This window comes from Mesocricetus auratus, unplaced genomic scaffold (assembly GCF_017639785.1).
Source record: "Mesocricetus auratus isolate SY011 unplaced genomic scaffold, BCM_Maur_2.0 Super-Scaffold_4256, whole genome shotgun sequence".
Taxonomy (NCBI): Eukaryota; Metazoa; Chordata; class Mammalia; order Rodentia; family Cricetidae; genus Mesocricetus; species Mesocricetus auratus.
The window spans coordinates 2,804,954-2,829,001 of record NW_024429182.1 but is presented as its reverse complement, the minus strand read 5'-3'; the positions used below and the strand labels follow the sequence as shown (position 1 = coordinate 2,829,001).

Genomic DNA, 24,048 nt, shown 5'->3' with positions numbered 1-24,048 from the left:
GTCTGATAGACATAAACATATACCACACACACACACACACACACACACACACACACACACACACACGACATGCACAGAGCAGAGAGAGAGAGAGAGAGAGAGAGAGAGAGAGAGAGAGAGAGAGAGACTGAGTGACTGATTGTCTTTCCCAGGTCCAATGCCAGCTGTCTAAGAGTTTAAACACTTGGGTCAAGAGAGCTTTGTTCATCCTAGAGGCCATTATAGGAAGGCCAAACTTCAAAAAAGCTAGCACCCCACGCTCTGCTCATACTGATACCCCAGGAGCACAAATATGTGATGCATAGCACACAGCCAGAGCCTACAGGGCAAAATGCCACGGTCACTTACCAGGTGGGGAGAGTGTTATTGGGAGCACATGTGAAGAAGAGAGGTGTGTGGGGAGGAGGGAGGGCATTGTCCCTCTAGGTTGTAGGGAGCTCCTGGGAGTACAGTAGGCCTCTAGTTACTTTTTTTTATTGCTCGGTTATGAACCACAGAACTCTTGAGTACAAAATTTTCTATTTTTGGACCTTCTAAACATTTATTAACTTTGTATTGGACACCGATGGCAAATATTTGCCAGGCCATTTAAGGCCTACGTCAGAGGCCTATTTAGCAAGCACTCTGCCTCTAAGTTCTGTTTGTAACCCTCACCTAGGGCTACTCAGCCTCCCCGGGAACCCACACCCGCCAGCTTTCCCTCATCCTCCAGGATCACTCCAATTTGATCAGCAGACCCAATCCTCACCGAGAACCATTTCCAAAAGGCTATTTCTACCTGTGTCCAGTTACTTTTCTGATGGTGGGGAGTGGGGTGTATGTGGGGGGGGGTCAGGCCAGTACGTGGGATGTGACCACGTCACCTCTGCTCTCTGACAGATTGTTAACAGTAAGGTACACAGCTGCTGTCTACTGCACAGTGGGGGCCCCTCTGTTTCCCAGGCCAACCAGAGCCAAGCACAATCATACACAGGCCTGTCTGGAAAGTATATCCAGGACGTCTGAGATACACCTTCGCCCTGACCAGGGCAAAGCTGCTGCCAAGGACAGACAGCAGACAAAGCCCCTCCTGGGTGAGGGGAATGTCTAGATGGCGAGTGTTTGCTTTGTACGTAAGCGCTTTTCGACATAATGGAGAGGCCCCTTTCCCAGGGAGCGATGCCCCTGAGCGTGGAGTCTCACAGAGCCAAACTCGACATTCACACCTCTGCGTAATGGACGCAGTCCGGTGCACAAACACGCAAAGCAGGACCTGCCATCAGTCAGTTGTGTGAACGCCGGTCACCAGTTTTGGGGTTTGGGTTCCCTACCATGCCAAGTGTGATGAGTGTCCCATCTCCAGGCCAATACTCAGGGCTTTAGTGAAGATTCCGTAAAATAGCCTGGAAGTTCCCCTTGCATCTTATTGATGGGCACCCGGCAGACACGCCACTGTTAAATCCGCTCAGTGGTTGCCAAGGGACAACCAGCACCAACTCTGACAATGACCTCGGGGCTAGAATTTGAATAGAAGAATTTTCCAGGCAACACCACAGCTCAACCTTCAAGCTCGAAGATTCTGTGGAGGTCACCACCCTGTGTTATTGGTGCTGGCATCGACTCACAGGAAGGGCCTTTCCACAGAAGATGGTATCCCAGAGCTGACCCTTAGAAACACCCCCATGTGATCATTCAAGAAAAGCTGCCTTCAGCCTCCAGAAGAAGTCACACCCAGGACTCAACCCAGACAAAGCAGGCAGAAACGAAGTGGGCAGGGTTTAAGGATTCTGACCCTCACCTGACCTCACGCACAATATAGTCCCAGTAAGGCCACTTTCTCTCTGGGAGACCCTAGTCACCACCAGCTGTGGAATGTCAAAAACAAGGCTGCGGGGGTCTAAAGTTACCCCCTCTGAGCCACAGGAGAAAGAAAACACATCTCTGGGTCTCTGACTTTATGTTCTTCTGCCGAGGAACACATGTCGACAAGATATAGGATGTTCCGCATTGCCTGCCACCCAAACGCACGGAAACGTAATTTTATCCAGAGCTACACCCGCTTAATTGTGGCGCGTTAAGGATCATGTTCGTTGTTTCTGAAACTGGAGGGAGATGAATAATTTATTTCAGACAAAGGAAACTCTTGAATATGAAAATGTCTCATCTTTTAAAATTACAATTTGGAAGACAAGAATGAAAAGAGTACCCAGAGCCAGTGGAGCTTACACTAACTAACAGAAAACAATGCGTGGACCGCTTCAACATTGTTTGCAAACATCCCCTTTGCAAGACCTTCTCCAGCACAATGGGGGAGGGGAATGCTAGCTCTTTACCAGGCTCACAACCACTCCACACGGGGCTCAGATATCCAATGTGAGCTTCCTGTACTGGTTGAATAACCTTTACCGTTAATATGCCCTGGTCTGCCTAAAATTCCTCCCCCCCCATGCATACATCCTTCCAGAGCTTTCTTTTATCCATGTTTTCTGCGTCTCTTCGCCCTCACCCCATCCCCAGGCCATTTGACCCCCCTCTTCACTCTTAACTCATCACCGTCTCCCCATCACTTAGTACAGTGTCTGGCACACAGAAGGTCCTGGAAAACAAGGACTGCTACTTACCATCTTGTGAGTAGACATTGCAACGTTCAACTACTCTCAACTGACGGTTTTCATTTCCAGTACAGCCACTAGCATTTTTTTCTCTCGTCCTCTTCCCCCTCTTCTCAAACTCAACCCATCAGTGCCCATGGGTTGATGACAAACTGAGGCAAGGGGGAGGGGTTAGAACACCGGAAGAGGAGCCTGCATCCTCATCTGTTTTCCGCTGCCTCGGTTGTTAATGCTACAACCAAAAAGCTACTTGCAGCGGGAAGGGTTGATCTGACTTACAGGAGGCCTTGTCCAGAGTTCAAGCCAGACAGGAATGGACGCTGAGGCCACGGAGGAACCCTGCTTACCGGCTTGCCCACCGGGCTCACGTTCAAACGCCTTTCTTCTACCTCCCAGGAAGACCCGCGCAGCGTCCGGGCTGCCCACCGTGAGCTAGGCCACCCCACCTCAATCATCAGCCGAGAAAACACCCCCGCAGACTTGCCTACATCAATCCGATGAACGCATTTCTCAATGGCCATCTCTCCTTCCCATGACTCCAGCTTGTGCCGAGTTGGCAAAAATGATGACAACAAAAACAGGACAGCATTAGAAGTTGCTGCTTCCCGCTGGGCGGTGGCGGCGCACGCCTTTAATCCCAGCACTCGGGAGGCAGAGGCAGGCAGATCTCTGTGAGTTCGAGGCCGGGCTGGACTGACAGTCTCCAAAACAATACAGAGAAACCCTGTCTCGTAAAACCAAAAAAAAAAAAAAAAAAAAAAACAAGTTGCTGCTTCCCACTTCCCAAGCTGTTCAGTCAGGCCAAGGCACGTTAAGTAGACCCTGTCACCTCTACCATCTCCTGAACTGAACTGGAGATACTGCTGCTATTCCACCAACAGAGACAAGAATTAGACAGACGGCTGTTACGTCATGGCTTGCCTGCGCCACCACAGCTAGTGAGTGCTGGGGTGTAAAACCCAAACCAGGTGCGCTTAACCACAAGCTTCTGCTCATGACCACTATGCTGACCTGCACTCCATCACGATCGCCAAGACTTCAAACCTGCCCCTCCCCACGCTCACCCTGCTATCTGGAACAGCAGTCATCAACCTGTGGGTCACAGGACCCCTTTGGCAAGCCTCGACTTACATCTCCAAAAATACTGACATTATGATCCATGACAGTAGCAAAATTACAGCTACGGAGTAGCAATGAAAGTAATTCTACAGTTGGTGGGTCACCGCAGCATGAGGAACCGTATTAAAGGGCCACCGCATTAGGAAGGTTGAGAACCACTGGTCTAGAAGGACTGCAGATGGTCTGCCTGGTGGATCTCCACGTGGAGAGATGCTTCGGACTCTGGGTTTCCACCTCTTATGGAGCAGTCATAGCCAAGGACTATGCCACCATGGCTGGGGGGGGGGGGTGGTCTGGGTGCAATCCAAACAGCCCACATTCTTCATCCTGTCTCACAGACATGTGTTCTGGGGTCAGTGAGCGTCCCACACCATCAGGCCGAATTCCTGCATTGGAAACCTTGGGGTCTTTCCCAGACATTCTTGCAAAAATGCCCTGACTCCAGTTAAGAATCTCCCAGCAAACAGCCTATTAATACGTGTACATGGGTGCCAGAGGAAGGAAACAGTAAATAGAAAAGAAATGAAATTGCCAATACAAGGAGGCCCTGCCCACTTGGGGGACCGGCAGTCTACAGAGAAGTTTGCCAGCACCACTGTCCTGCAGGAGAACCAAAGACCACGAGAACCACGCCCTGGAGAACCAAAGACCACACTTGAGCAACCGTCTTCAAGTGAGAAAACAGAGGCCTGTCCTGAGGCCGGGTAGCTACCACAGAAGACAGGTGGGAAGCTGCTGCTTCAGGGGTCTAGACTAGCCACGCTCCCAGAAGCTACCAAGACAGACTCCTTTTCATGAGCCACACCACGAGACATCTGTGGGACTCCACAGAACCACCATCAGAGACGGCCTCTGCCTCCGCGGCTCCTCTGCAGTCTGGTTCCCTGCTGTTCCACATCCTGCCTTCATTCCAGCAGCCATCTGTCTTCCTCCCAGAGTTCCTGGGACCACCCAGGGCGGTGTAGACAGCCTCGCCCACTCCAGTGGCTCTGCCCCCCTCCCTCCCTGCACCAGGCACCTGAACTATGGGCAGTGCGCACATGGAATGCATATTCTAGAACCCTCTACATGCCGCACCCCCTTTCTCCATGTCACACCCGTCTGGGAGACGCAACGAGGACCTGACCTGTACCTTCTGTCACCACCAGGAACTGAGACAGCAGCATGGCACTCTTGACCTCATTCACCTGCCATGAGGCAAGTTGGAATGAGGGGTGTTCCCATGGCAGTCCTCATGTCCTTCTGCTGCCAGGAAGCATCCGGAGCCCTGTGTTGCTTTTATGACATAAGACTCAGTGATTAAGTTGAGACACGCAGAGTTTCTGCTATTTTGTCACACTGAGCTGAAAAACCGAAAAAATGGCCACAGTAAATGGTTCAATATACAGAGCCATTGCCTTATCCTGGTGCTCAGACACGCAAGGGCATGTGCCCTCGTACCCAGTCTGCACCTATCATGCCCCATGCCTGCCATAGGAAACTCAATGTATGTTCCTTTTCGACACTCTTCTGCCTGGATTCCTTCTCCAACCACCTCTACTTACCAAACTCCTGTTCACTTCACAAAACCCAAACTCAAAAGTCCCCTTTAGATTGTAAAACATCGTCTTCTAAAGCATGACACAGCCATGGGAATCGTGAACCCAAAACAGCTTTGCCCACTGGCCCTACCTAACAGTCAGCTCTGGATGGAGGTAGGGTTTTGGGGGTCCTACAACAAATATTTGCACCCAACATATTCTGGGAGTGGTGGTGGTGGGCGCAGTGTCCACTTTTATTCTCCCTGGTGAGCCCACCAGACTGTGAAGGATAGCTTAAATCCAAGGTCATACAGTCTTGGTTAAACAAAACCAACCCAAAAGTCATAAGCATGGACTTTAAAGAGTCACAAATATGAAAGATACAAAGAGGGGAAGGGGCTGGCAGGGGATGGGAGAGAAGAGGACTAGAGAGGGTGAATGGGGAGTAAACAGAATGTTTCGCATACAATGTATGGACAGAATTTATGAATAAAAGGAATCCAAGATAAGCTCGGGCCGGGCGTTGGTGGCGCACGCCTTTAATCCCAGCACTCGGGAGGCAGAGGCAGGTGGATCTCTGTGAGTTTGAGGCCGGGCTGGACCGACAGCCTCTAAAACAATGCAGAGAAACCCTGTCTCGTAAAAACAAAAAAAAAAAAAAAAAAAAAGATAAGCTCGGGCATTTCCAAGTGAGACCAAGTCCCCTTAGCAATTCTTCTAACTTTCAACTCTATCCACTCACTCTTTCCTTCTCGGGGTTAAACCAAGCTGTGTGGGGTTCTACTCATTCACGGCACATTATTGTCTTCCTACCTACCCATGGAAGAGACAAAGAGAACTCTTAGGAGGTGGGAAAGGGAACTGTACCTGTGAATGAATCTGGCAGGAATAAAATTCTATCACCTTAAAAAGCTGAAAGATTAGAACCCCAAACTGACCAATTTCCCTAAATGGAAAACCGACATACATAGCACATAATACACAGTCACATAATCTCAGGTGGCATGCGATGCATGCAGCATTCACAGCGTGTGCCATATTACACATGCAACATATATTACATGTTCCATACAATGTATGCAATATATGTGATCAGGTGTGTCACATGTGACCCATATGTGTGTGACACAGCTAATAGATATTAAATGCATACATGTGCACCACTCAGGGAAAAGCACCTACCAGTCTTTCACACAGGTTATACCCCTGAACTCTCACGGAACACATGTGCTGCACATGTGTAAACGGGTATCACCACATAAACCCTGAAGCCACAGCTTAGTTTTGTTTTTCCATTTTCTCGTGTGTGTGTGTGTGTGTGTGTGTGTGTGTGTGTGTGTGTGTAAGCATGCACAAGTGCGTGCATGGGGAAGGGTTGGCCCTGTGAGTGTTGTGAGAACATGTGTGTGAAGGTCTGAGGTTGACGTCAGGAGTCATCCCCAGTGGCTCTGTCCTCTTACTCACTGAGGCAGGGTCTCCAGTCCAAGCTTAGAACTCACCGACGACGACGAGGCTAGTCTTGCCGGCCAGCCTGCTCTGCTATTCCTCCGCCTCAGCCTTCTGAGGCTGAGTCGTATGTTGAGTCGTCGTGTCCATCATCTGTGTTTTCCTTGGGTTCCAAGGATGTGAACTCTGGTCTTCATGCTTCAGCAGCAACCATGTCAATCACAGAGCTCTCATTCCAGAACCCCTGCCACACTTAGGCTTACGCACTCCGATGGCGTTATTCGGGTCTCAGTCACCACATCCGCCAAGGGGAGCTCGTTACTACTCCTCAACAAGGATTAATTAACCAAGTTGTTGCCCGTAAAATGCCTAGCCCGCTGTGCCCCACTTGTCGTTAATTACTCTCTTCTCTTGAATGACCACAGCGATGTCGGTCACTCGTTTGTCGTTGGGGGTAAAACCACTGTCAGCCTACGCAACCTATTCCCCATTTAGATGCCACTTGACATTCCTAAGCCCTAGACAGACAGGGCTCCACTGGGACCGTGCCCCCACCCAGAATCTAGTGATCTCCTAGGGCTCAGCTGGGACCGCGCCCCCACACCCAGGATCTCCTGGCATCTGCCTCATCAAGGGTTACGCGGGACAACTCATAGGAAGAACGAGGGTCAATGAACCATTTCATAAGCGTGGACTTTAGGAAACCTGCTGGTCTATTCCTACCGGCAGTGCAATCAATGCTGATTTTCATACATTGTTAAGTGTTCCAGAGACGACAGTATGCAGAGAGCAAGAGAAAAACACAGCCACCGTGGTGCTTCCTGGGCGATTTGCCGGGGCATGAAGGGAAGGGGTGCCAGCGTGGAGGAAGACAAAGGCATAACATATTAGGTCACCTTAAAGTGGGGCTCAACTATGCATCCCTTTCTTTACCACTGTGTAATGCTATTTATACGACAACATGACAAAAAGTGGCCCCAGGCATTCTGCTCTACTTTAGAAACCTTCCCCGCCTCACACAGAAATGGAAAAAGATAGAATGCAGAAATTGCTTCTTTGGTTAATATCCCTGCAGTTCCGCCGGAATGGTTTTAATAGCGCGAGTGTTCTGGATTCCGGGTCTCAATTAAGAACCCATCAGAATCCAGGGCCAAATATTAAAATAACAGATACCGGCTTATATTTCAACTTCAAAGGCCCTTTGTCAAACAGTGTAGAAGACAGAGGAGGAGACACTGAGGACTGAAAAGAAAGAAAGAAAAAAAAAGAACTAAATATCTCCTTTTGGAGTAAGGGATCCAGGTCTGCAATTCAGATGCCAACAACAACAGCAGCAGCAGAGACAGAACACTGTCCAGTCAAGGGGACAAAATATGAGCTCTTCCAGGCATGGGCTGTTTGGCCCTGAAGAGTCATGGCCAACCTCTGGGAGCTCAAATCTCCCCCGCCAACATCAGAAGGCACAGCACCAACCTAGAGAGCTGGGACTTGAAAGCAAACTCAGTGTGTGGGCTGTTTGGTTAAAAAGACACACAGCAGTGACTCGCTGTGAGTTCCCAGAGAGACCCTTACCTTCCACCCCCTCTTTGAAAAGGGAGCCAACCTGGAGGACGCATGGATCTGCGAAAGCAGAGTCCCAGATGGAACCATGGATTGACCAGAAATAGGCCAGTTGACCAAGTGATTAAAAGTCTGTCATATGCTAATGCGTGGACAGGGCAGACCTTCACCAATTTAGCAAGAGTAAATTACAATTGATTTTCAAAGAAATTGCTTGTTCTCATTCCCTTCTTCAGCTGTGACACACACAGCTAGCTGCCTCTGTCTTTGTCACAGCCAGGACCAATTGAAGGCACGTCAAGGAAGACTTTTTTTATTTTAAGAAAAAAAAAGATTGATGAGATAGATGTCCGAAATTGCACACAGAGCAGGAAGATATACCAATGTACCCAAATCTCTAAGTGGTACAGAGCATGTGCACATGTTTCTACGGCTTGCAGACGGCTTGTGTGCAAGAGCGCCCACCCCCAGGACTCTGCTTTACGCATCTCGAGTCCCTGGACACTGCGAAAGCAAGCTTTCCTGTGAGTGCCGCTTTGGACTCGTGCCACTTGACGCAAGGTCATGAAAGAGCACACCCCTAGGAATCTCCCCAAGGGCTCTGCGGCCTGAAACCCTGGTCACGAAGAGAAACGGTTAAAAGATCAGAGAAGGCAAGAAATCATCAGAAAGGTTAACAATGGCTGCTTTCACCCCTAATTTCTGATATGGTGATAGGCCCCCTTAGAACGTTAATTAGAATGGAAGGAGAGATGAAAGAAATGCCCATGGGACATAATAAATTAGCCCCTTATGCAAATGACCCATTCATTTCCATCACTGACCCAACTAGTTCAGTCTCTAAATTACAGGAAGTGGTTAGCTTCTTTAACAGAAAAATACCAAATGAAAGATTAAGGTTTTGTTTTTTTTTTAATCAGAGGGCTGGGAGGGCTTAAAGCAACAAATAATTTCTCATTTGTTTTTTCCCCTCACAGAAACTCTGAAGAGGGTCAAAAGATAAAAACTAACATTGCAGCCCACTGGCTTCTGCTGCAGGATCTGTGGATTCACCCTTGTTCTGAAACAGTGGTCGGCTGCCCCTCTCGCTGGAGCACTCACTCTCCTGCAAGAGAGACGGGAGGGAACGGAGGCCTGGACAGGCCAAGGGCAAGTGAAAAGAGGCAGGAAAATGCCAGGATCTGGACAGCTTCAAACGGCAATTTAAAAACAAGCACACACCTAATTTCCCTTGCCATCATTGTTCCCAACAATTTATGTTCCACTGTCCCATAAATTTGTGGAACTCTCAGCTTTCTTATCAATAAAATAAGAGGGCTGGGCCAGAATGACCTCCAAATGTCCTGCCCAGGGCATCCTTGTTTATCCTGGCCAAGCAAGTGGGGTCCTTTTGACCATTTAACTTTGCAATCCTACCTACAGCTTGTTTCACCTTCCAAGCACACTTCCGGTTTCATTTTCTTTCCCACTTTCATCTTCTTCCCCTTTCTCTTTTGTTCTCCGCTGTCTTCTCTGTATACAGTTAGTCCATCAACTAAATCAGTGTGTGTGTGTGTGTGTGTGTGTGATTTATGTATATATTATATAGATATACATACATATTTTGTGTGTGTAATTTATGTATATATTATAGAAAACTGTATATGCATAATTTATGTATATATTACATTAGAAAACTGTGTGTGTAACTTATATATATATTATAGAAAACTGTATGCATGTATGTAACTTTTGTATATATCACATAAAACTCCGTGTGTGCGTGCGTGCGTGCGTGCGTGCGTGCGTGCGTGCGTGCGTGTGTGTGTGTCAGGACCAACGGCTTCCTTGGTATAAGGAAAATGTTGGAAACAAAAACAGCAAGGCACATAAAGGTGTGAGATTCAATGTACAGAATCAATGTACAGTCCACTGCCTTCCTACTGCCATAGTCACATGTGGCCTCCAGGAAAGGTAGACACTAGCCCAAGGTCCCCCAACTCGTCCAGGGTTAAGCCAGCAGGTTTCCCACTTCCTGGAACAACAGCACTCTTTGAACCAAATCTGCTCCATTTTTTTCCTTCTCTTGACAATTTCACACTGTGTCTCAGACCACAAGAACAACAACAAAAACGAGGTGTGGGGTGTCCTCTGGAAAGAACAAACTCTGACAGTAGAAAAATGAAGAGACGACAGAAAGAAATACTTCAGGAAGACTAAAGAGAAGGAATGAGGACAGACATATTGGCTATAAATAATTTTGCACCTTGTAACAATCTTCAGCTCCTGCAATTACCTGTCACTCACTGATGTTTTATCTCCCTTTTCTGAAACAGGACCTCCAGTAGCTCCACGCAAAACATCTTGACTGTCTCCACCTTCCCAGCCTTCATCGACGCGTGTAGGCCTCTGCCATAAAGAGTCGGAGACCACAATGTCCCCTTGCTCTACACATAAAACTTATTGAGGTCCACATTTAATCTAAATACTGTAATGTTGCCTGGAGGGCATGCTCAGTGACGCAGAAAAACGCGGCTTCCTCGAGCCATCCGGCAGGTAATGAGCAAGTATGTAGAAACTGATATGAAGGCCGTATGCGTATTTTTATACAAGTTCAAAGACCCTAAAAGGCTCCCGTTAATATGTCTGCTTAGGATTGGTTATCCTTTCCTTTCTTTCTGAACCTGTTTGTAATTTCACATCGTTATGCCATAAAAGTGGACCGCCTTGGTGGGGGTTGGGAGGCAGGAAAGGGTAGAGTCTAAAACACAAAGGTAGTGGTCTGTGAAAGTGAACTGTGCCCGTACTTAGTAGAGCCTTTGAAGGCGGAAGTCCCTCTGCTGTCTAAGGCGTGCCCTTCACGGGGAGCAGTAATTCTTCTGCTGTGGGGCGCTGGGAAGATTTATGGGGTGAGGTGGGAGAAACGGGAGTCAGTGAAGTCGAGAAGGGAAAGCTGATCGCAAGAATCCTTAAGTACAGGAAGAGCTCCCCTTCCCCGGTGAGCCACACACTCACCTCCAACTAAGGAAGAGAAGCAGCAAGAACCCAAGTGAGCATGATCAGCCCCCGCCCCGCCACACCCCGCTCCGCCCCGCTCCGCCCCGCCCCACCCCTCACTCCCCAGCCAGAAAGCACCCACAAGCCTCATGCCTGGCTATTGAGAGACAAGGCTGTCCTCCAGAGCATCTGAGATAGAGACAGGCTCACCCTGCCTTGCTGAGGGTTTGCTGAGGGTTCCAGATTGCTACCCCTCGAGTCCCTGATTGGGAAATACGTTGTATGGAGAAGCAGCCCGGTCTCAAGAGTCTGGAGGGAACCTATAGCAAAAAGGCAGTCTCGGCAATGGAAGATTTATAGAGGACCAAAGGTGTTTCGTGCACTATGCTAGAATTTTTACATACAGCCTCATTAACCCACAGAACCTATAAAGTAAGATGCAAAGGATTTCATAGCAAAGGAAGCCAAGTATTGGGTGGAGCCAGGAGTCTCCTGGTTGGGTGAAAGCCTAGGGTATGTGTCCTTTTTCTAGCGCATACACGTGTTAGGAGTGGCCCTGTGAAGCTATCCTGAGCACTGATGGAAGACTAGATAGTCAATGTGCCCCGCCTATGACAGAATGAGCGGGGGGGGGTAGGGGGGCGGGGGAGACAAAGCATGAGAAGTCTGCGAAGTAAGACAAGTGTTGCCATCAGGTCATCATGGTACCTGGCAATGAGGAGGCCATATGACCCTGGGAGAAACCACACCCGAGGTGACAGGTGTCAAAGCAGAGGCAAAGTTCACGCGAAAGACAGACGGGCAACTTTAGGAATGGAGCGATGTCAGAGAGGACACGTTGTCTCCCGTCTCCTCGGAGCCTGGGGGACAGTTCTGCTGACTGAGTGAGGATGGCAGGAGGCTGAAAAGGACCCCAAAAGTTTACTGTATTACACACGGGGCATCCAACAACACCACTGTATGAGAGACCCTGGAAGAAAACGGTATGGAGAGCAAAGGAGGGACGATGAGACCCAGTGCGGACACGCTAGGCTTGAGGTAACAGATCCAGCTGCATGGTCCCACCCGGAACTGGGCGGGACAGACCGAGCCAGAACCTGGAAGGCTCCGAGTCACCGGTAAACCAGGTAGCTGCCGTCCCTGGAATGGGTAAGGTGTGTCCAGTTCATGCAGCAAAGAAAGACAACTATCCTCCCACGCAGAGATGCCCTGGCAAGTCTCAAGCAGTGTGACCCCGGCCGCATGGCTTACCCTCTCTGCAAGAGTGTCTGTAAGAGCAGAGGGCTGGCTGGTCTAGATCTCTAAGGATGCTGCCCTGTCAATCAGTCAGTCACCTGTGGTCAACAGAACAATCTGCTCTGGATCAGAAAAAAAAAAAAAAGGGTGCTTGGTGCTGATTGGACACACAGCGTTAGCAGCCAGCCGCTGACTCTGAGTAGGGAAGGCAGACCCATCAATGCCATCCATCCCTCTCAACGTGCTGTGATTAACCATTACCATAAAAGCAAAACAGCAGAAAGCAGGAGGGCCTGCCTGGGGGATTCCAGCAAGGTCTTCGGGGAGGAAATGTTGACTACAGTCTTGAAGAAGTTATTAGAGGCTTCTGAAACAACAAGGTGTGAGCAGAGAGGTCCAGGTCGGTGAGCACAGGGAGTGGAATACACAGGGAAGGGTCTGGCTGAGGGAGGCAGACTGGAAAGACCATGGGGCTTGGAGAAGGGGGCTGTGCTGTGTGGTTAGGGCCATAAAGGGCTCCATGGCCTGCTAGGAGTGGACACAGACCAGAATCAGTAACAGGAGCCACTGGCTCTAACATACAGCAGCATCAGCACCATCAGAGACGGTTCCCAAGAGCTGGGCAAGGGGCCGATGGATGGGATCGGGGCTTAGACCATGGGCTGCTCTTCGGGAGGATGGGGTCTTTGTCCTCAGCACCGTCGTCAGGCGGCTTATCGCTGCCTGCAACTCCAACTCCAAGGGCTCCCACACCGTCGTCTGGCCCATCAGGCACACACACAGAGACAGGCACAGAACACTTTTAAAATACTTTAAAATCAAGTCGAGAACTGACTAATCAAGGATGGGACCCCCATCCCCCCCACATCCCAGAGCAAGTACAGCCAAGCAGGGCTGAGACTCTCCTGTGACCCACAGATGACATCCTAAGCATCTTCTCCAGTGGGCCAAGGTTTCAATAGAGTTGTTTTAAACAGTGACGTCAAGACCAGGGCATACAGCTAACGATGCACAGCCTTATCCAGAAATCCAGACTAAAGACAGCCTGGGCCCATCTTGTTCCTGGGTTAAACCGCTCATAATCACTCAGGCCCCGGAGCCACAGTGATGGCATTTCAGGAGAGGTCGGAGGCCTGTGAGAGGAAGGATGGCAGACACAGTTCTAGGCTGTCGTCTCTCTCACAAGTCATCTGCACGAAGTCCCAGTTCTCTCTCTCTCTCTCTCTCTCTCTCTCTCTCTCTCTCTCTCTCTCTCACACACACACACACACACACACACACCCCTTCTGACTTCCACACACTTCACTGCCCACACGGACTCTGTGCGGAAAGCCCAGCAACTTGCCAAAGTGCAGTCTCCCAATCAACACCGGGACACCTTTGCAGCTTGTTTTAGTTTTTCTGCCCCTGACGGGTTTAACGCCTCCTCAGAGCCTCCACTCCGAGGCTTCTCTTGGCACCCACTGGACTTTCAACAGTTCCCCCAAGCGCTCCTTGCTCTCCTTTCCCGGGGAGTCCATAAAAAAAAAAAAGAAAAAGAAAAAGAAATGCCAACAGATCCACCACGCTCTCAAGTCCACGTCTAAGTTACTGCTGTTGACTGAACTCTTTGTGAAGAAAACAGGGAAGCAGATCAGAAGTTAACAGGCAGGGGCTGGGGGCAAGAGGGAAAGGGCCTGTGGAGTTAACTACCTGGTGAGTTTCCAGTGTCTGGGCCTCCAAGTGTACACACACACAGCTCTGCCATTGGGGCTTCTAGAAGACTCCATCCCCCCTCCCATCTACTCCAGCAGTCTCTCACACCGGCTCATTTTCTCCTTTGCTTAATCCAGGCCCTGGACCCTTGGAAACCACGTTGGCAGAGCCCACAGCGAACATGCCTCCTCAAGTCCATTTGCATGCCTCAGAGACCAAAGGCTCCCACAATCAAATTTTCACAAGTGTAGGCCTGCCAACTGTCCACTCAAACACTGGTCTCAATCAGCATTTCCATTTCCTTTCCACGGTCCAGGCTTCAGAAGAGAAAACAGTTTTAGATTGTATCTTATTGCTGTTCTCTTCCTCGGTCCTGCCTGGTCACATGTACCATCTCCACAAGGCCTTTTATCCAGTCAGCAAGACAGCTTTGGGTTTGAAGACTCCAAAGAATACGTAAACAAACGCATCCTTGGAAGGGAGGGGGCGGGGCAGGCAAGCTTCTGTGGCCAGATGCACTGGGCCATACGCACTCGTGTAGAGCTCGGAGGTCCAGGTTGGGTACCTTCCTGTAACACTCTCCCCACCTCGATAGGGGATGCGCTTCTGTAAATATGTTTCTCTTATTCGCTGGTAAATGAAACACTGCTTGGCCAACAGAAGCGGGAAGGAAGGCGGGACTAGGAGAGGAGGAGAATTCTGGGAAAGATAGGCAGAGAGAGACCGCAAGGAGATGCCGTGTAGTGGAGGAAGGAGTAACAGGACCGCACCCTTCTCTGGTAAGGTAAGACCAGGTGGAAATACTTCGATTAATACAAATGGGTTAGTAATTAAGTCAGAGCTGGCCAATACAAAGCCATAGCTATTGGCCAACCGTTTTATAATTAATATAGTGGTCTGTGTGCTTATTTGGGCCTGAAGGACCAGGCTGGCAAGGAAACTCCGGCAACACCACCTTTTTTTTTTTTTTTTTGAGGGTCACTCACTGACTCACTGAACCTGAAACTTGGTGGCTGGCCAGAGAGTTGGCTGGGGATCTGCCTGCCTCACCTTCCCCTCCTAGATGCTGAGGTTATAGATGTACACATCAGTGGTTCCAGCTTCTGTGCGGGCGCCGAGGACTCAGAGAGTTCTCCACACCCATTCAGTAAGCACTTAACTCACTGAGACTTCCAACTGTGTCTGAAGTCTGTAGGAAGATTCTGCTCACACTTAACATGTGGATGAACACACTCTTCACACCAGGCAGGGTAACCCCAACATGGGATCCCTCCACCCCATGGCTACCCTCATGGGAAGGGTTCAGGAGACCATGCTGTCCTGGCTTCCCTCAGACAGCCCAACACAGGACACAGTCAACAAGCTCAAGACTCATTTATCATTCTGCTTCTCCACCCTCCATCTGACAAGAGGCCATACTGGCTAATGTGCCATATTCAATGACTCCAAACCCCTCAAGACCCCATTTGGCTGCACGATATCCACTTAAGGAACACAGTCACTGTCAAAGGTCAAAGCTCTCTGGGGTTTGAACCTACGTCCAATGCCCTTGAGATACCAAATGCAAGCTCTCAACAGACCATTCCCGCCTCTGCTTAATTCATTATGACTTTCAGGTACTCAACAGGATGGGTCTCACACACTCAGGATCCTGTTTGCCGTGAAAGTAGACCTGGCTGAGTCTACTTATCTGGTAAATGAATTAGGGAAACTTGGTCAAGATAGAAGACTTTTCTCATACTCTTCAGGGGAGTTTAGACAAGAATGGCCTTGCTGTTCCAAAGGTGGTATGGCAGCACAGGGGGCATGGGTGGGGGGAGATTCTGGGATGACCTCAGACTTCCTTCAGTATTGCAGACCGGAGAACGGGGCATCACTTACACCAATGGCCTCATTCTACCAAGGAGAGATGAATGACGACACAGCATTGGACAGGACTCTGTGCCAAGCCCCGCATGTAGCTCACTGCAATTCTGAAATTAAAATGGAAATGGCCCTTATCTATGGGGTAGGTCATACCCTTCCAGCCATCAGTGGGAAGTGGTGTTCTCATGGCAGGCATCAGGAAGGAGGTACAGAGGTCAGGCTCCCAGTACCCCATCAGCATACCCCATCTCAGCCCCTCCACAACTGCTTCCTTGAAAGGCTGTCCACGCATCTCTCTCTCTCTCTCTCTCTCTCTCTCTCTCTCTCTCTCTGTCTCTCTCCCCCTCCCTAAGAGAGTCTTTTATTCCAGATTTTGAATGAAATTTACCAGAAAATTCAAGAGAACACAAAGGTCTCAGAAACCAACTTATAGCTCCATATCTTAGTCTCAAGCACGTGCACACGTGTGCAGCACATGCACGCACACGCTCGCTCACGTACACAAACACACACACACACAGGGTAGGGTCCGAGAGGGAGGGAAATTTTTCCTCTAAACCAAAAGACTGAAATGAAAGATCATGTGTAGAAAGTGCATCTTAAGCCTCATGTATCTATGGAGGACCTATCCAGGTGGAGCTTGCTAAAATTCAGCTTCTGATTCAATAGTTTGGATGCAACCTGAGATTCTAACTTCCACGTTAAAGATGCCAGTCTGTGCCGAGAACTGGTTAGATGGGGGGGGGGGAACCAAGCCTTACAATCAAACAAAATTGGCTTTGAATTCTGCTTCTTACATTTAGTAACTCTGTGATCACCTGCTGGTTCCCCACTATCCCTGTGCTTCAATCTGCTCATCTACAGACGGGAAACAACACCTAACACACACGTGACGGTGTGAGTTAGTGATAAGACACTCCCGACACAATGCTTGGCATATTGTAAGGGCTCGGGAAACATCAGCAGCTGCCTGTAAGATTCACAAGGACCAGGATGACAGCTGGCTCACTGCCAGAACCACAACGAGAACACAGTAGGTGTCCAACGGATATGTGGCCAATGAGTGCACATAAAACACACACAGTATCAGTATGTTCATCCTCCCTTGGTTCTGTGCCTCTTTTTTTTGCATAAAAGCCTAAAGCATCTAAAAATACCAGAAGATTCTCATCAACCAGCCATCATCTCACAGGATCATATTCAACACTAACCATCTTGTTTAACCACCAAGACATGGGTAATTTGTGGTGGTTATATGTACTTGAGAAATGCCTCTACTGTAAATAAAGACAGCACCAATCTGGAGTCTGTATTTCATTAGGAGAAATTGCTGCCTGGCTTATTATATGAGGGCTGTCTCATGCAGATGTTAGAGAGAAGAAGAAAAAAAAAAACCAAACCCAACCAACCAACCACTTAATTCTCAAACTTCGGTTCACTTCCAAACCAAATTCAGTGGGAAGAAATGCGGACAAATAGCAGAGCTTCGGCTTTTAAATCAGAGGCAGTCAAGTCAGTCTACCCGCAATTCCTCAACGGTTCAAGGACGTCTCTACTGTTCCCTGAAGACAGTGGTGTCATGAGAACAAACCGCATCCCGCAGAGGCACTGTTGTATGGTATGCGGCAACATGGGTTTGGCTGCCACCTCCAGACGGAAGCAGCGTTCCCTTTGCCAAGAGTTGGCCAATCATATTTTACTGTTTTTAAACCAACTCAGTCACCGCCCTCCAGGCTTCTTCCAAACCGCCACAGCACATTACTTCATTGAGAACTACTCCACTCATAGATGCACGTCGCTAGGCACTCCGCCACCTCCTCCTCACCACCTAGCTTCTGATTTCCCAGAAGCCCTCCGTCATCCTATTACAGTACGTGGGTAGCCCAAGAGAAGGCCAGCCAACAGAGTCAAAGCTGGCGAAGGAGATGCAGTTCAAGTATAAATCAGCTTACCTGATATGAACGGGACTGCCCGGAATATATCTGACAACCTGCTGTTAACTGGCTCATATGGGGAATCTTCCAGTAGATCATTTCCTAGAAATGACAGGAAGGTTAGGCTCAGCTCTGGAAAAACGCACATCTCAGACAGCGTTTTTGACTGCTCAGTTGGAACCCCTAATCATGCTACGACTGTGTACCGAGAAGATGCCAAAGCCCCCACCCCCAAAGATTTCACATGCATGTCTGGGGACGTGATTTTTCTTTTTTCAGCCCCTCTGCCTTTGTTGTCCTTGATCTCCCCAGAGCGCCTTGAAAATACTGGAACACAACACAGCCCTGGCTTGCCAGAAAACTCTCCCACTCTTTGCAAAGGAACTGAAATCTGAGAGGAAAGAGCCAGTGACGTCACAAGCCTTGCTTGCCTCCAGGAACCAATGGAAGAAGGGTGACCTAGGAGAGGCCCCTATTTCTGTGAGCTCCCCAAACCAAGGCATGTGGCCTGCAGTTGGGATCATCCCTTAAAAACAAAACAAACAAAAAAGAAACGGTTTTCTCGACTGGGTTTTAGAAGTTCCAGCTCCCTGTGTTCAGGGAGTCTCAGGGAAGGATGAAGACGGGGGTCCACTTGGTACACTTACAGACTCCCTAAGTCCCATTGGAATGGGCACTTTGTGACCCCTACTTTTGGGCTAACCGTGGTTAAACCTCAACAGCTGGTCCAAAACTCAACTAATCTAAGATGACAAATATCATTTTCACATGTGTGTTTGAACCGGTGTCCGGTGCGAGGGGGGAGCGGGTGAAGACGGAGCAGAGTTCGCTGGCTCTGCGATGCTTCTTCATCTCATGTCGTAAGGGAAGAGGGGGGGGGAATTCCAGGCAAGATACAGACTGGCTTTTGCACAGTTACCATCTAAAGCTAGTGAAAGCCCCAGACTGGCAGAGATGTGGGTTCCTTGGGCAGCGTTTAAGAGGTCCCTACTCTGATGTTCTGACTAGGTTTCAAATAGGTCGGTGGGATCCTAGGGGTGCAAGCCCCTGGCCCCGGCCCCCTCGCAGATCTTCCAACAACCAGCTCCAACAATAGTGCTCAGCTGCAGCAAACACCAGCTGCCGCTGTCCCTAGGGGCCAATGAAAGGTCCTCATTCCGCAGCTGGGAGAACCGAGTGGAAGATGAGATCAGCCGGCTTAACCCCAACCCCGACTGGACTGAGGTTGCCTCCTGACTTCGGAGAGGCGCCCCCCCCCGGCATGCTGGTGGGGGCGGATAATGCATACCCTGTAGGCTCTGGTACATGCTCCAATAGATGCGTAGACAATTCTTCTCCTTCTTCATGCCCCGTTTGCAGCGGCAGTTGTAGAGAGACTTTTGCTTCAGGGCCTCCATGGCGCTGCGGCACTCGTCCTTGGCCTCGAGACCGGATGCCAGGCTGAAGTTGGTTTCCTTGCCCGCCACGCACTGCCTTAGCGTGCGGTACTTGGTGCTGCAGCTCTGTTCCTTCAGGCACTGATCGCTGGCTTTCACACAGTCCAGCCGGTCCCCAACACTCATCTCGGCCGACAGAAGCAAATCTACGGGGTGAATGGAAGAACGCTTCAGCGCAGGAAGACCAGTGGGGACCCCAATTCCAGATCCCAGGAGGGGCGGGAGAAGGGGTGTACGTCTGGAACATGATAGCTCCACCATCGTTGCCATAGGCAGGCTACATAGGAAGCTCGTCTACCCCTCTTGTGAGAGACCATTTTCACACCCCTGGGACTGCTGCCATCATCCCTTCCTGGCCCACCAAGGAAGGTAGTAACAGCTTTGGCTGGCCGCCTTTGCGGGATTTGCTGAGGATCCTGCAGCCCCAGCGTCCTAAAGCACAAGCGGTCCTGAACCGCTGGCTGCCCCGCCTCCCTGGGCACCTGGGGCTGCAGAGTTTCCCGGCCAGCCAGACCGCGGTGGCAGCCCAAGGGCCCTCCTCCGAACGGCGGGCGCCGTGGAGCGCTTGGCTTCGGTCGCGAGCTGGGCGAGAGGCAGGCAAGTGGCAAGTCTGCCCCGCGGGTAGGCTGAGACGTTAGTCCCAGAAAAGTTTCCATTCTAAGTTTGCTCCCTCCGACCCCAATGTTTTCCGACCACACTCCACCTGCCGGAGTGCCCCAGCGAGCTCTCTGCGACTTCCAAGGGGACCAACGCCCCGGGATGAAGGTCTCAGACCCATCAGATCCCCATCGGGCTGGGTTATTGTTTTAATTACTACTATTTTAACACAGCAGATAAAACCAACCGCGCAAAGGTTGCGCTGCCACCGCTTCCCAGGCCCAGGGACCCTCGAACCTTTCACCTCCCCCCCCTCCGACGAAACTTTGCACCCACATCCACGACACCCACGCCGCAATTCTGGAGTGGCCGCTGCAAGGGACCCTCTTTGAAAGACTCTGGGGTTGGGGGGAAGCCACCGGCAGCCTCGACTTACCCAGAAGTGGCAGCGCGAAGTACAGAGTGGCCAGGAACATGGTGCCGGCGCGCAGCTGGTCCCCGCCCCCCAAAATCCAAAGCCGCCGCTGGGTCTCGCAGGGAGAGCTCAGCGTGCAGCGATCCTCGGGCGACCGCGCTGCTCTGGCCACTCTAAGTTCAGCTCCATCCAGGGCGAGAGAAACTCCCCGTCGCTCTGCTGCCCACCACCGCCAGCGACTCAGCCCCGGGCGGGCGGGAGGGCGGGAGGCGGGCCCGCTTTTAGGGGTTCAGTTCCGACGCAACCTGGAAAGGAGAGAGCCCTTTGAAATGAGAGCCCAGAGTGCTGAAACCTCCCGCTCCCACCCCTCCCCTCCCCCTCTCCCGCCTTGGGGGACTTCCTAACGCTACCCCCACTCGGGTCGGAGAGCGGGAGGTGCGAGTGCGTATATTCCGGGCGTGGGGAGGCTCCGGAACCCGCGGTTTGGGGCTGGAGAGGTTCCCAACGTCCAGAGCCCGGGGCTATCCCGCACAACCCAAGAGGCTGAACGCAAGCAAATAAATAAGCATTACTTTCCCCGAGCAAGCACCGGAAGCAAGCTGGCGCTGCCCGGAGTTGGAGCCTCGGCGGGCGGCGAAAGCTCCTTAGCCAGCCCCAGCTGGACCGAGACCCTGCTCCGGGAAGTTGGCCGCCGTTCCTGGCTCCTGCCCGACCACTGGCTGGCTCGATCTCCAGCGTTCTAGCTCCCCTGCCCCTGGCCCTCTGCACCCCGACCACCAATCGCCACCTCCGTCGCCGACACCCCAGTCCCCGGGCGAGCCTCTTCTCCCCAGGCAGTCCTGCAAGAAGAAACTGACATCCCGCCTGGAGCTGTTAACCCGGCTTCTGCCTCTATCCCTACCCGACGCGCACCCTGGGCTCCTTCCCAGACATGGGTGCCTCACACGCACTTGCCCAGCGTCCGAACTCCTGCGCATCCACACCGCTGCCCGGGGAGAGCGAGCTAGCCCGCAGCATCTGCATGCCCCAGCAGGTGCAGCCCCGCACCACTAGCGCCCCCCTGGCCCCAAAGTTGGAGAATGCCAGCAAGATGGAAAGGGGTGGCTGGAGCTGGACGGGTGCTCAAGTGGAATGAGAAAACTCTAGATGCCACCAACCTGGACTGAACTGACCGGCGTCCGGCTGCGGCGAGTAGCCGGTGTTTATTTATTTATTCTTTCGGGGTGACCCGCCCCCTCTTTCCTTTTCCGGGCTCACTTTCTCGCGCTAGCAAAAGAAGATGCCATAATCTGCTACAGCTCAAGAGGACGGAGTTGGCCAGGATGATTTCCGAGCAGATGCCCCCCCCCACACACACCCTGCTCCGCCCCGCCCCGGCCCGCCCCGGCTGGATGCCCGTTAGGGATGTCAGCGGTTATTGGAAGCAGTGGGAGGGTAGTTAGCTTGCCCAGATTGGTTTTGGCCAAAGGAGCCTCAGCCTGCTTCTGCTCCAGCCGCGGCAGCCTGCGCAGAGCCAGCTCCTCCTTGAAGTGCAGCTCCACTGTCGGCCACAGCAGGCTTACAGGCGGCGGTTGGATGCAAAGCCAACAGGCACACACAGGCTCAGGACCCGCAGCGCTACGCAGCCGCGGCCAAGACTGCACCCCCCCCCTTCAGTGCACAAGGGCTCTTTATTTAGTACAAAACACCAATCCATCCAGACCCCTGTGAACACAAGTTCTCTCTCTCTCTCTCTCTCTCTCTCTCTCTCTCTCTCTCTCTCTCTCTCTCTCTCTCTCTCTCTCTCTCTCTCTCTCTCTCTCTCTCTCTCTCTCTCTCTCTCTCTCTCCACGTCATTCCCGGCTGTGACTCAAGACTTGGCATGTTCACTCAGACCTAAGTCCTGAGCAGTCATCTTGGGATGCACCCACGCAAGTGTGATCTTACTCCCCCTCTCTTCCCCAGTTCGGACAGCGAGACAAAGCAAAGCTTCCCAGCCCACTGCACCCAAGTGTGGTCAGACCCAGTTTTGGGTACTCTATAAGGTGACCTCCATCTTGACTGTTTCAAGAGTAAATTCCACCCCCCCTCCGCCCCCAAACATCGTATAAGCAGAACACATCCATAGTCCCCCAACCCCAACTTCAAGAGTCGCTCCGGTGAGGCTGCTGCAGTAACACCCGATGTCCCTTGGGTTCCAGAGATTTTTAAAGTACACTCTGCTGTGGTGGGTGACCAGCTCCCTGCTTCTATTGGAGATCTTTTTCTGTGTTCAAGTTCGTCTCTCAGGAAAACCGAGTCTGAATCAAATCTATGAGCCCAGCTGTTAAATCTGCAAACCCATCACCACAGACAATGGGCCGCCAAGAAGGACAGAAAAGAAAAGCTCTTTTTGATCCAGGGGGTTAATTGAAAAGGGCACGGGGCTTTAGTTTAAGTTTGAGACCAGGTGTAAGGGCAGGGAAAAGAGGAGGAGGGATGGGTCGCTCTCCGTTCGCACACACACCAGCCAGGCGTGCCTTTCAGCTGTGGTGGCTGCCAGTTTGACGCTGTGCATTGTTTGAAGTCCTCAAAGGGTGTCTGCGCCTTAGTGAGCCACCCAAACCCAGGGGACATCCCGCCAGTCCTAGCTCCTCCTTTGCTCTGCACGTGCTCCTCAGGGGCAGGTATGAAGTGGCTGGCGCCTTCATCGGGGATCCCTACCCCCAGCATCGCATTCAGTCACAGCAGACACAGATTTCCAGTTCAATGTATCAGTTTACACTCGGTAGTTGAGTAAACAAAGAAAGCATATGTCACATTTTCTCGACAGATGGTTCAATCCAAGGGCTACTTAAGTTTTTTTCTCTAGTGATAGAAGTTTGCAGCGTGGACGACTGCGGGGAGATGTAATTGAGTCTTCCCATCAGTGTCTCTGCTTACGGAAGCATATTTCCATATTTTCACACCAAGGCAAAAATCCCGGGGAGGTGGATTTTAATGAGAAGATGTATCTCAAGATTCCCATGGATACTCAAAAGGTAAAATCGTTTTCCCTTGTTCTATTTCATAAGTGAAAGGTAAAGTCGTTCTCTGTCAAGTCAGGGCTTGCCTTTGGGGACCATTTGGGGTGGCTAAAAACATTTAGGGTTTTTTTTATGAGACAGGGTTTCTCTGTATTGTTTTGGAGGCTGTCAGTCCAGCCCAGCCTCGAACTCACAGAGATCATCCTGCCTCTGCCTCCCGAGTGCTGGGATTAAAGGTGTGCGCCACCACCGCCTGGCTTAAGTCTCATTTAAGACATCAACCGTGTGTTTCCCAACTATCCCTTGTTTGGAAAATACTTGCTTATTCTACTTATTCTACAGAAGTTTCAAAATTCTGCTTTGAACAGGAAGGAGGAAGTCTGATCTAAAAGTTCTCCAAATGTGGGATATAGGGCTCCTTCTAAAGTAGTTACAGCTTCAAGAATATTTCAGGCCCCTTCCTCACTTTAGCCTTTAACAAAATGACATAAAACAGACCTTTAGGGTTTGGTTTTGAAGGTGTGTGCGTGTGTGTGTGTGTGTGTGTGTGTGTGTGTGTGTGTGTGTGTGTGTGTGTGTTCCCAGTCATGAAGGCCAGAGGAGGGCATCAGATCCCCCATAGCTGGGAAGTCACAATTTGTTGGAAGCCTCAACATGGATGCTGGTGATCAGA

The 24,048-nt window shown here is 50.8% G+C and overlaps 1 protein-coding gene across 3 annotated transcripts in view; it reads right to left on the bottom strand.

The window, feature by feature from the left end:
• The window catches only part of Gfra1 (GDNF family receptor alpha 1), a 259,679-nt gene that overhangs the window by 202,017 nt on the left and 33,614 nt on the right, over positions 1–24,048 (bottom strand). The window contains exons 1-4 of one of the 3 annotated variants that reach the window (XM_040742215.1): positions 20,802–21,730; positions 20,413–20,696; positions 19,232–19,525; positions 17,962–18,045 (exon numbers count right to left, since the gene is read on the bottom strand). In XM_040742215.1, coding sequence (XP_040598149.1) covers positions 17,962–18,045; positions 19,232–19,525; positions 20,413–20,452 — 418 coding nt within the window. In that variant the 5' untranslated portion in view covers positions 20,453–20,696; positions 20,802–21,730. Of the gene's footprint in view, positions 1–17,961; positions 18,046–19,231; positions 19,526–20,412; positions 20,697–20,801; positions 21,731–24,048 lie in introns of those variants that run through there. The other 2 variants (XM_040742207.1, XM_040742220.1) reach the window with 2 other exon arrangements.